The sequence below is a fragment of the Crocuta crocuta genome, unplaced genomic scaffold (assembly GCF_008692635.1).
Source record: "Crocuta crocuta isolate KB4526 unplaced genomic scaffold, BGI_CrCroc_1.0 scaffold168, whole genome shotgun sequence".
NCBI lineage: Eukaryota > Metazoa > Chordata > Mammalia > Carnivora > Hyaenidae > Crocuta > Crocuta crocuta.
This window is the reverse complement of record NW_027532591.1, coordinates 216,965-229,983: the sequence shown is the minus strand read 5'-3', so window position 1 is coordinate 229,983 and position 13,019 is coordinate 216,965. Positions and strand designations below refer to the sequence as shown.

Genomic DNA, 13,019 nt, shown 5'->3' with positions numbered 1-13,019 from the left:
AAGTGGTATTTGGTAGGGTAGAGTGATTATGGGTAGAGTAAGTCTCCTACAAGGACTATCATCAACGAAGAAGAACTGGATTAAACCAACTCCTGCTTCTCTACACAAATGGTCTCACTCTCCCTGCTCTCACCGTACCCCATCCCCTCCCCTCCATTTCCGCATCTTCCATTGGCACAGTAGCAGCAGCCTCAGGCCAGCACTGCACCTTCCTTCTCTAAAGAGCACTTAGCCAGACCTAAGGAAAGGCCCTAAGCAGAGGAATGGCCTCTGTGCAATCGTGTTTGATACTGGACAGGACAAGGTCATTCTGACACAGTACTTGATATCAGGGGCATTTTGATGCAGCTGTTTTAAACTGGTCATTTTGACGTGGGACTGTTTTGACCCAACATCACCATTAAACTTCAGCATTTCCCCCTCAAAGACTGTGACTGAGGTGTCCATCTTAAACCACTATCCCAATGCAGGACAGGATAATGGTAGTGCCTATTGTGCTCTACCTGGTAATTAAAAGGAAAAAAGGTTTCCATTTGGACAAGGCTAGTCTGATGCAGCCTTGTCACAATCGTACTCTGGCCAAATTCTGGCAGCCGCTTTGGAACCACTTGTGAGAACACTTCTCTGCAAAACTAACGAACCACCAGCCCGGGGTGAGACATGCACAACAGCTTTGTGCTTTTAAGTTCTAACTGCTAAGCAGATTCAATGTCTTTTCCTTCTGGTTCTGGAAGCCTTTGGAGCCAGGTGGTTGTGAGAGAGCCAGTTCCACCCCGAGTCCTCAGAGGGCCACAACCGTTTACAAATTGGCAAGGAATCTCGGCTCATTCAGGGGGTTTCTTGGAAGTCCATCTCGAGTCCACTGCATCAGTTTTCCCCCCTTAATTTCAGAGAAGCAGCTACCGAGAGTATACTTCTTCCAGGAAGCCTTCTAAGGGCAGAATACAAATATTCCCAAAGCTTACATACGTGTTTTTTGAATTTTACTTTCTCTTTTGAGATGTGGTTACTCAACCAAATGAGAATGCATCTGCTATTTATGAAAATGCTGCTTAACTCCTCAATTCCACGGTGTAGATGACAATTTTTAAAGTGTGTTTGGATTATTTACATCAGGGCTGGGATGAGGTAACCCAACCCACTTCTGCAGATGCTTTTCCTTTGGTTGGTTGGGGCATCAAAGGGCAGTGTTAAGAAGTTGCACAAAGTTACTTCAAAATGTATCATAAATAAAAAACCATTTTCTGTGGCTGAGAGAACCTCACTTAGAGAAACGTTGATTTATTACCCTCGTCTCCCCCGATGAATAGGACAAAATAATTAAACCCTCTTCTCTTATGGCTGGGTCGTAGGAGGACAAAGTCACGAAAGAAAAGCCTTTTCGAAGAAGAGGGACTCCAGAAAACCAGGTGCTGCTCTAATGAGCAGGGACAGCAAGGATCTCATAAAAATCTGAGCCCTGGTGGTGGCCCGGGGATAGAAGGGCTAACAACAGGTATAGGGTGTGAGAGCCAGAAATTCAACTTCGTCCTTTCACCACCCTGAGTACAGGAAAGCTGGGGACCTGCAGAGCACAACTGAGGCCCAGAATTAACACCACAGTCACAACAACCACACCCATTCAAAGGAAAGCAAACCTGGCTGGATCCAAGAGAATACTTAAACTGGAGTCAGGGGTGAGGAAATAAAGGGATAGATGATTAGGACCATTTTTATCTTTTTCCTTGGTACACAACAAATGAACTTACTTTCATTTAAAAAAATGTGTAGAATTAAGGAGTACTTAATTTAGTTGAAGCATGCAGGCAGGCTAGGGAGAAGTGAAATAAGCTAAATAACAACGATGATTACCCAACAGAAGACATCTGAAGGTCTACCCACATCGGGTGTTGGTTTCAGACAGAAAACTCTTGGAAGGCAGAGAATATGTTTGTAGCACCTACGGCTTGTGCAATTATTCTGTGTTTAAAGATGAAGGAGCAGACCTCCAGGGGAAAAAAGCTTACCACTCTGACCACTACTTTCAGCCACTACCATCTCCAGCGTGTCAAGCTATCACTCACTTACAGACAAAGCCACAAGCCCCCAAAGCCCTGCATCCTGAGACATTGCCTGCTGCCAATTTCCCCCTCAAAGAGACAAGTGATGGCTGCTGTAGGTAGGTAATGAAATTGGCCAGACTTGTGCTTTGATACAGATTACTTCTTGAAGGAATGGGATAAAGTCATGCTTTCTACTTAACTCAAGATGTGCAAACATAATACACAGAAAATTCTCGTGGATCCTGAACTCTGCTTTTGCTGTAAACCCACATGTTAAATACAGGATACTTCTCGGTTTTCAATATGCTTGAGAGAATGGAAATCTGAAACAGCAAACGCCATAGCACAAAATTTATTAGGATTATTTACCAAGTAATTCATACACATCCAACATCACTGAATGGAAATAATGTCAGTTAATTGTTAATTAAAAAAAAAAAAAAAGCAAGGCTTCCACGAAGGTCTTTCAAGAAAGTAAAACACTTCTTGGTAACCGTACTTTTAACAAATGGAATGACCAAACTAAGGAAGTCAGATGTATCTCAGTCAAATCCTAAACACAATATTGCCAACATGTTTTTCTACTCAAAAGCAAACTAGCAAAGGCTCATAATTTCATAATTACGATGTTTCTTGATTTGTGTTTTCAAATGCCACAGAGGCTGTGTGATGAAAGGAAGCGAAGCGCCTCATCTCAGCAGTTTTCTTAAAAACCTCACATGTGCTTACCCAAATCAATACAAACATTTAGAGTTCCCTATCTGATGAATTTCTTCACTTATTTGAGCAGGAATGCTCTCAAATCTCAGTCTTTACTCTTGCTTCATACTGCAGCTGTTTAATGAAACCACCAGTGAAATCCCTCGGTATGAGCTAAACTAAATCACCCGACAAGAATTTGTTACAGTCTCTTCCAGGAAACCAAGGTAATCTCAATACACATTTTCTTGGCTAATATGGTCCATCCTTTATAGATACTTTGTTTCCTAATGGCAAGTATGTTGAAAAATGTATCATCAAGTGAATTTCATAACACACATAGAAATAAGTGAACCTATTATAATGTCAGAACATCTACAAGTTGTCCTCACTATTCCCAATGACTTTACACTTCTAATTCTTTTTTCTCTTTTTTAAGTAAACTCCAAGCCCAATGTGGGGCTTGAACTCAGACCATGAGATCAAGAATCACATACTTTACACCACTGAGTCTGCCAGGCGCTCCTATTCCCAATGATTCTAAATATAAAATCTAATTAAACAAAGACAAAATTCCTTACCCTATTTAACCCCGTATACCAAACAGTATAGGTGCTAAAAACGAGAAACATTTTAATAAATCGCACATTAAGAACTTTGGAAATAACTCTTCACTAGTAATGGTAGAAAAAGATAAGAAAGGGGAAAACAAATTTCTCAAGAGATTTTTTTTAAAGGAAGAATGGATTTAAGGGAAAATTCCTTTGAACTCTACAGGCTTTTTAAATTCTGTACCCTTCAATGCTTCAACATGATACCAAAAAAGAATTTACTTTAAATAAAAGTAGCCAGGAAGGAAATCAAACATTTATAAGATATATTTATTATTTTTCTGACCAAAGTGCAATGATCTTTAAGTCTCCTTAAACAAATAACTGAAAAAAAAAAGTATTCAAGAAAATAAACACAAATGGGAAATTTAACCATTAGATTTTTTTTTACTTCATACCAACCCTACATTTAGTCTAGAAAACAAATAAACAAAAAAACTCTGAATGAAGTATTATTAAAATGCTAACCAAATCATTCTACCATAAACCCAGGACATGCATTTCAAGTTTCCACTGCTAGGGATTTTGCTAAGATCAGTTTACTCACGAATAACACTATATAATAGAGCACAGGAACACACGTCATTAGATGTGACCCTGCCCCTTACCCTCAGATTTATGTCAGAATAAAGCTGACAATTCTGCCAGGCTCTGAACCCCCAGTGACCCCATCCCAATCCCTGAAAGCAAAGAAGATGCTTTGTCATACAACTTTGTGTAAGTTGTAATAAAACAAAGCCTTACATTTTCTTATCTTTCTGTAGGAAGTGGTCAGTTATTTGATAAATATTAAAACACTTCTAGGAATTCATTTTATGAGTTTGTTTACCAAACACATTTTGCAAGAACTGACTACACAAAAAAGTTCCTTTGGAATTTGGTCCACAAATTCGCTTAACAGGTTGGAAATGTAAAACCTACAAGAAAACAAGGAAGTGGGGACCCCTAATCTTAGCACGTCGGAATTACTAACGGGGCATACACACAGACTACAAAGTTCTGCTCACAGAAGGCACAAACTATAAAAGGGATATGCTTTTTGAGAAAAAAGAAAGAACTAGCTGATTTCCTCCTTTGTTTTGTGAGCACCATAGCTAAGATGAAGTTAGACCCGAATTCACTGTCTACTTCCGTAACCAAAAAAATTGAAGATAAAAAATTTAATTTGTCTTACTACATACTTTCCAGCCATTAATTGAGATGTAATTATGAAAGATTAAAATTGCCTTAAAAAGGGGTTGTAATAGCAGCTATCAAAGCAATATTCAAGCATGATTTCAAGGATGCTTTCAGGTTTAGAGTTAACCTTCTTTGTCAAAAATCTTCACAACTTCATCAAAAACCTGTAAAGAACAAAGATAATGGTCATTTAAAAAGCAAGTATTATTAAAACACTATTTGGCTAGTTCCTGTTTAAAAGCCCATTTTTTATTAATTTACGAGATGTATCATTTAAAAAGATACCTGGCTATTTCCTTGGTTTCACCTATTTTACAATGGACAGTGGTATAATACCATGAATACACATAGAATTGTGAACATGATATGCATCAATTTTATTCCTGTTTTCAGGACAAAACAAACTTCTTAATCAGCAGCAACTGTTTGATAAAATGTAAACCGAAGTGGCTTTTCTTCCTAGTTCTGATTCTAAAGCACCAAGTTTCCTGATGTATCACCTCATCTCTATGGGAAGGAGTAATGGATAAGAAAACAAAACAATATGTAGTAAACAAGAAAGGTTCCGAGGAGGAAGACTCAGGGAATCAGGGCAACAGCAGCTGGATTAAGAGATACTAGAAAAGGGGCGTCTGGGTGGTTCAATCAGTTAAGCATCTGACTTACGCTCCAGTCATGATCTCACAGTTTGTTGAGTTAGGGCCCCCGTTCAGGCTCTATGCTGATAGCTCAGAGCCTGGAGCCTGCTTCAGATTCTGTGTCTCCCTCTAGCTCTCTGCCTCTCCTGGACTTGCGCTTTTTCTCTCTCGCTCTCAAAAATAAACACTAAAAGAGAGAGACACTAGAAAAGAGCTGCTGGGCACTGAGGCTTGCACAGCAATTTAGAGATCATGGATTCATGCAGCAGGGAGGGAAGGGCTGGGTGTGGAAGGCCTGTGCCCCTGGGGCCCTGTGCTCTGTGATGAAGAGATGATGGAAGCCGCCTGGGGTTCTTGCTCTAGAGGCCTCGCCATTCACATTAAAGATTTTAAAAGATGAATGTGGTCCAAATCACAGTTCTCAAAATGCCAATTTTCCAGTGCTTGAGAAAAGAGGTTTGGAATTAATAAACCACCCACTTCTTATGAAGAACAAGTCTAAGTTGTAAAATCTATTTTAGACTCTATTCAAAAAGGGAGAAAAAAAAATATCTCATTTTTCATTTAGTCTCCCGGGTCTTGAAAAGCAAACAAACTAATCTGTCATACTTCTTTTTCTCCTGCCTACCTAGCCCTGATCCCGCAGATCACATCTTTACTGGACTTTTAAGGCAAGCTAGGGATACTCACTTCATCAACAGACTTAGAGGCGTCTATTTTCTTGACTTTCCCCATTTCTTCATATAAGTCAATGATTGGCTTTGTTGACTGAAGATAGGTCTGAATTCTGCAAACGCAGCACATATTGCAAGGTTCTAAGTATCCGCTGGCTCTCCCCCAGGTTACAGAACAGCTCAGGGCATGACTCAGACCCAACCCAACCGACTCCCTTACCATCTTCTTAGACCACACATTTTATGTAGTTAAGCATGCCACTTTCTTTTTCTGGACCAAAATGAGGCAGGTATTTAATCTGTGACTCAAGTTCCAAACTGAGCCCAAGGTGGCCATATGTAAAGTCTGCAAAGTACCTCTTTTCCAAGCTCTCTCTGTTGTCATCACTTCTACCACTACTCTTCCCCCTCTCAAGACACCGTTCGATACAGATCTAAAAAGAGAGATAAGTAAAAAGTCAGTCCAAAGAAAAAAGAAAGATGTGAATTTCACATTTGCCATTCTTTTAACCTGAAATGAGAACAAAGTTTGAAGAGATCACACAAAAAACCCTACATTAAAACTAATTTGTCTAATTCATTAATCAACATGCAAAGTCCTTTTAAATTTAAACATGTGGTTCAATTTATATAAACTAGGTTAAATAAGTACAGAGCATAATAAGAATTCATTCATGACTCAGTTTTTCCTGTGTACTTTTTCTTAAACCGCAATAAAAAGAAGATCTGTATGTGTATGCTTCCATCTAGGATATATTATTAACTTATTAGGTATGAATTACATGCCTCAAACTCTGTTCCATTTTGCTTACTTTTCGATAATTCCATAAATATCCAAATATTTAAGAGTCAACATATTTGCATCTGAATAAAGTATCCCTTGTTAATCGTGAATAAACATTCCTTAGTTATAAAGCTGTGGTAACATTCTAAAGTCAACTTTGAAGAATAAGTGAAAACATATTTTTGGGGGTTGGAAAAAGAGAGTTACATTTTAAAACAACTCAAAGCTGCAGCAAGCCTCTCCACCAGAGGCACATTTGCAATTCAACCCAAGAACAGCCAACTTCCTTCAAGGCAGCTCTTTAGATTCTTATTCATCCAGCCTGTTGGCGTTAATTTAATGAAGTTCTACTACAGCTGTCAAACAGGCAGGCCTTTTAATTAAATGACTGAGAAAGTGAGTTATTCAAAGGTATGTCTGTGAATGTTATGAGAAGTGCCAGAAAGAAAAAGAATGCTTTCCGGCTTTTTCAAGATCACTTCACTGTTAGAAGACAAACTGAGCTATCTTACGTGTTTCTTTAAAAATAGAAAGTTTTCGGGGTGCCTGGGTGGCTTAGTCAGTTAAGCGTCCGACTTTCGCTTAGGTCATGATCTCGCGGTTCGTGGGTTCGAGCCCCGCGTCGGGCTCTGTGCTGACTGCCAGCTCAGAGCCTGGAGCCTGTTTCAGTCTGTGACTCCCTCTCTCTCTGACCCTCCCCTGCTCAAGCTGTCTCTCTCTCTCTCTCCTAGAAATAAATAAAACATTAAAAAAAAAATTTAAAAATAGAAAGTTTTCCCAACTTCCCAAAAATGTTTCCCTTAACACCCTAAGGCAAGATACTCTCGGATAAGACTGCATACCTAAGAGGAAACAGGGCACCTTCGTTACCTAACATTACTATACAAGTCAATTCTTAAAACAAATACAGTACTTGCTATTTTGAAAATAAAGCAAATTTTAGGTCCACAAGGTTGCTGATGCCAAACAGTTTTTAACAGTCCAACAACAAGACAGTTCTGTTCCACCCACCCAATATACCGGTTCAAAGCAATACTGCTGCCAATATGAAATAAAAGTGAAAAATCACTTTGTTTTTCTCTAATAGTTGACGATCAGTTCGTTAAACCCCATGTGGGCAGATGAAGGTCGTCATTACCTCATTATCACAGTCAAAAAAGAGAACAAAGGACACATCTGCCTTCCCATCCATGGTCTTATTCCAACCTTGAAGGTTGTCTTGATTTCTTGGAAACCCATCAATCAAGAATTTATTCTTCTGAGCATTGGTGGCCATTGTCTGATCCATTTCCTAAAAGAAAAGGAAGATTTTGGTTCAGTATAACATTAACAAAATACAATTTCTTAAGCAGGGTGGGTAACACATGAATGAGTGTTTGCTTTGCTATTATTATTTGCTATTATTATTCGTTAAGTCATGAGTAGAGTGGAGGGTATGTAGGAAAAAAAAAAACAAGACTTAAAGGAAATGATGGGGGCTGGGTGGCTCAGTCGGTTAAGCAAGCATCTGACTTCGGCTCAGGCCATGATCTCGTAGTTCATGAGTTTGAGCCCCACATTGGGCTCTGGGCTGACAGCTCGGATTCTGTGTCTCCCTCACTCTCTGCCCCTCAGCCACTCACCCTCTTTCTCTCAAAAATACAAACATTAAAAAAGTTTTTAATTATAAATTAAAATTAAAAAAAGAAAAGGAGATGATCCAGTAGAGTAACAAGGTCACCTCAAGTTGGTGGAATTATGGGTATATAGCCCTTCCCCATTTATATGTATATATACACACACAGTTTTTTTCTACAGTTTCTAAATTTTCTACAGTAAGCATATATTACTTTCACATATAGAGTTACAAAGTTATGAACAGCAAAAAGAAAATAAGCATTAACCAGTATCTTTGCTCTAGCCACCAGAGACCCTATCTTCCTTCCCCTCCCCCACCCAAGTCATTTTCGCTGTGGGAAGGAAGTATGCTGTTTCTGTGGGTATTGTGATTTTCTGCAATAACTCAAGTCCAATTGCAAAAAAACCATGGACAAATATACAGAGATTGCCGGCATTAATTATTAGTAGAAAGTTAATACTTTTTTCAACTGAAGCTAATTAAGCGACCCAGAACACAGGTAGCAGAGGAAAGAATAGATTCAAGAAAGGTAGCAAGAGGTGCACGTTTCACCATCCTCTGCCAGTCTGACTTTGGGCAGAATGTGACCACATGTGAACAGGCGCAGATCTCTCGTCTCCAGATCCTCCCCACTGCCAGCCACCATGGGGTACACACTGACGCATGATTGACCAATTCCAGAGCAGCCTCCATTCAAGACACTAACATCCAGTCCCCTCAGTGCTCAAACTGTTTCCTAGTTCTTCAAGAATGAGGGCCATTAGGCCCCCCTAATTCCTTTATCTGAGGGTTTGTCCCATTATCTAGCTTCTCCAATATTCTCCAAAAATATGCAACTATCACAGAATGTTTTTGGGTCCCTGCTATGGCATTTCTACCCCAATTATGGTAGCAGAAGATACTTGAAGAGGTTCATCGATATTCTACTCACAACATACATTTACTCAAGGCCCATTACCAGGGAACATGAAAAGCAAAGTCATGGCTCTTGGGGGCTCATAGTTCAGTGGGTAACAAATATGTTTAAGTATATGCACTAAGTCCTATGATGAGGTATGAAAGAATGCTATGAAAAAACAAAGAAATTAAGCACAAACTACCTGGGAAACTGCTAGAGTTTTACCAGAGACGTGGCCATGGAGTCCTAAATAATTAAGTGGTAAGCAGACAGGGATCAAGGTACTCCAGACAGCATAAACTGGATAAAGGCTCAAAAATGAGAAAGCATAACAGCTCTGATGAATCTGAAGCTGAGGCAGCTGAATCTTGAGACATGTGTAGAGAGTAGTGGGAGACAGGACTAGAAAGTAGGTAGGGGCAAGATTAATGAAGAACTTATTATGTCACACTAAGGAACTGGTTTTTATCCTGGAAGCAACAGAGGATTTCTAAGGATTTTGAAGTAGAAGAATATACTTACATCACATTCTAGAAGAACACCTTGACTATACCATGAAGGATGAGTTAGAAGGGGACAAGCATGGATTAAAGGCAAAAAGACTCATGATAAGACTCCAATAATGGTCCAGGTAAGAAAAGAGGATCTGAAATAAGGTGACAGTAGTAATAGAGAAAAAAGCCTAAGTCAAAGAGGGTTAAGAGGAAGATAACCGGGTGGCTGAATGGCTCAGTCAGTTAAGCGTCTGACTCGGTTTCGGCTCAGGTCATGATCTTACGATTCGTGAGTTCAAGCCCCGCGTCAGGCTCTGCGCTGACTGCACCACAAAGACTGTTTGGCATTCTGTATCTCCCTATCTCAGCCACTCTCCTCTAGCACTCTCTCTCTCTAGCTCTCTCAAAATAAATAAACAAAAAAGAAAGAAAGAAAGAAAGAAAGAAAGAAAGAAAGAAAGAAAGAAAGAAACAAAGAAACAAAGAAACAAAGAAAGAAAGAAAGAGAAAGAAAGAAAGAAAGAAAGAAAGAAAGAAAGAAAGAAAGAAAGAAAGAAAGAAAAGAAAGAAAGAAAGAAAGAAAGAAAAAGAAAAGAGGAAGATAACTGAAGATCTGCTCACTGAATGGACTTGGGAGAGTGAAGAAGAAGTGGAAAACACAGGATGGCCCCCAGATTTCTGGCTTGGGCAGCTATGCAGATTGTAGAACCATTAACCAGGACAGGAAATAAAGGGTGATCACATTCTAGACATTATGTTAATTCGCTGAGATACTTGTCAAATATTCAGATGGATGTCTAGTAGTTAGAAATGTAGGTCTGGAGTTCAGAAAAAAAGATGAGTGCTAGCAATATAGTGTTTAGCATTTATTAGCACAGTGAAAGCCTTGGGCATGGCTGAAACCATCCATCATGAAATATATAAAAGGACAGGAGAACCAAGGAAAAAACCCTGAGAGTCATCATGGTTTAGAAACTTGCAGAAGGTGAGCTATCAAAGGAGACCTAAGAAACAACAGCCACTGAAGTAGGAAAGACTGTCCCAGAGAACAAAGAAGTTTTGAAGAGATATAAATAGAGTTAAATGCTATAAGAAAAATGACTACAAATATCCCCTAGATTTGATAAGGAAGATCACTGGTAACAACAGCAAGAATAGTTTCTAATAGTAAGATGGAAACAGAACCTGACTCCAAAGGGTTGAAGAGTAGGAAGCGAAAAAGTTAAAAATGTAGACCACTTTTTCACAGTGCTTAGTGATAAAGTGGTGAAAAAGGTATTAAATCCAGAGAACAGGGGAGGATACACTCTGGACTGGAAGGAGGTTACTCCAGTCTTCGAAACAAAAGGTAAGAATGTGTGTAAATGAGCCACTGCTCCTCATCCTCAAGGTTCTGTGGTTCTGTCCAGGAGTTCAGATATCTCTTTTCCATTGGAAACTATTTCTTACTTCATCTATTTCTTACTGTTCTCACTCTTGCATTTCTCCTTCACTGTTTATTATATATGAAAATACCTGCTAATAACTAGTCTCAGAACTAGTGGAGAGTTACCATGTAAATACAAGATCTCTGGTTTTACGATGGGACATATTTTAATTTGATAGCTATTAATCTCAGCATTTCATACCAAAGATGGTGACACATTCACCAGGAAACATCGAAACAGAGAGACTGGCAACAATGGGAGGGTCATGGGAAGCACAAAAGGGAAGGGAGGGAAGCGGGAAGGAAGAAGGCTTATAAGAAAACAGAAAAGGGAAAGGAGGTGGGGAAGGAAGAAGAGAGGAAGGAAGAAGATAGAAATGGAAACCGCACACTGGGGAAGGGTCAAGTACACACATATGAATGTTAAGTTCAGCCATAGCTGATCCTAGCTCCAGGCAGAGAATGCTTGCTACTGTCCAATTTCTTCCCAGGTGAAAAGTAGAATTTCTAGTTCTGCTATTCTCAAACACCGTGACCACCTACCACAAGCAAGAAACTGAGTATTCTCATTTTTTTCATTACTCAAAGGAAAGGTAAATTTACTTTCTCATTTCCTTACTGGTTTAAACTGGTTGTCATTCATACTCCTTACCCTCTTTAGCAAACTGATGGTTATCTCAACTGGCACAATCTTTCCATCTTTAATGTACTTTTCAATGAGTTCACCATACTGTGAATCTGGGTTCTTCCTTTCATCACGAAGGAGTTCTCCTGCAGAAAGGTGTGTGTAGCCATATTTCTGAAAGAAACAACACAGAGGGGGAAAACAATCAGAATATATTCAACCCAGTGGTAGGACTATCAATTTTTTTCCTTCATGTTAATTTCTATATTCTAATTTTTCTACAATAAACAAGCTTTGCTTGTATATTAAGTATGTTTTTCAAATTTAAAGAGGTTTCATATAATCAAGTTTGCTTAAAAAATACTCTTAACCTGGTAGGACATGGTAGCTATAATGTTCACACACCATTAAATCATCCTGGAATTTATGTAACTATTCAAGGCATTAACATTTCATTATAATCCTTCACAAAACACAATCAAAGTTTAAATGTCATTAATAATGTTCAGAGAAATGCCTAACAAAAACCTCTACAATTCAAGCCAAAAATAAAAATAAAAAATCTTACCAGTGTTGGCTATATCCACCTTCTACAAAATCTCTACTTCCCTTCTTAAACTCAACATATCTAAACTGAACTCATTCGCATCTACACTAACTCCATTCTTCTGGTCTGTTCCCTTTCTCAGTAAAGAGCACAAGTCCTACCTCCTCCACTAAACTGGCTTCTCTGACCACTCTGGAGAGTAGTCACATTAATCAAATAGTCTTCAAGTATCACTGTCTCTCTACCTAGACCAGTACCTTCCTTACCTTTTTCAAAGCTCACCTCTCCTCCTCTAGTTGCAACTAGAGGTCTCATCTGTAAATTGGGAATACACATAGCAATTTTGTAAGTTAGTGATGATGGCTAAATAAGATAAAGTATATAAATTGCATACAAAAAAGCCTGAAGGGGACACATAGAAGGGGATAAAAGGCATCAATTACCTCCTTGCTATTATGAAGATACTTAAATAAGCTAGAAGCATTTTTTGTATTATACATACCCCATTTGATATGTGTGTACACACACACACACACACACACACACACGTACTCATTTTGATGGTTTTTATAGAAAGACCAAAGGGGCTTAAGTGAGATAACAGATATGAATAGCCAATGAAAAGTCAGTAGTATAATTATGACTGTGATAATCATTATGTAGGACTTACAAAAATGATGCACTAGGTGGATGGTACAGGGTAATCATTGAATTAAGTCATATAAAATGCTACAGTATTGTGGGCACCTGGGTGGCTCAATCGGTTAAGCGTCCAACTCTTGGT

The 13,019-nt window shown here is 38.9% G+C and overlaps 1 protein-coding gene across 1 annotated transcript in view; it reads right to left on the bottom strand.

Moving 5' to 3' along the window:
• Window positions 1–3,601: 3,601 nt before the first annotated feature.
• The window catches only part of CMPK1 (cytidine/uridine monophosphate kinase 1), a 32,439-nt gene continuing 23,021 nt past the window's right edge, over window positions 3,602–13,019 (bottom strand). The window contains exons 2-6 of the mRNA XM_077779768.1: window positions 11,716–11,862; window positions 7,766–7,918; window positions 6,201–6,277; window positions 5,860–5,956; window positions 3,602–4,695 (exon numbers count right to left, since the gene is read on the bottom strand). Of these exons, the coding sequence (XP_077635894.1) occupies window positions 4,654–4,695; window positions 5,860–5,956; window positions 6,201–6,277; window positions 7,766–7,918; window positions 11,716–11,862 (516 nt within the window). The 3' untranslated portion in view covers window positions 3,602–4,653. The remainder of the gene's footprint in view (window positions 4,696–5,859; window positions 5,957–6,200; window positions 6,278–7,765; window positions 7,919–11,715; window positions 11,863–13,019) is intronic.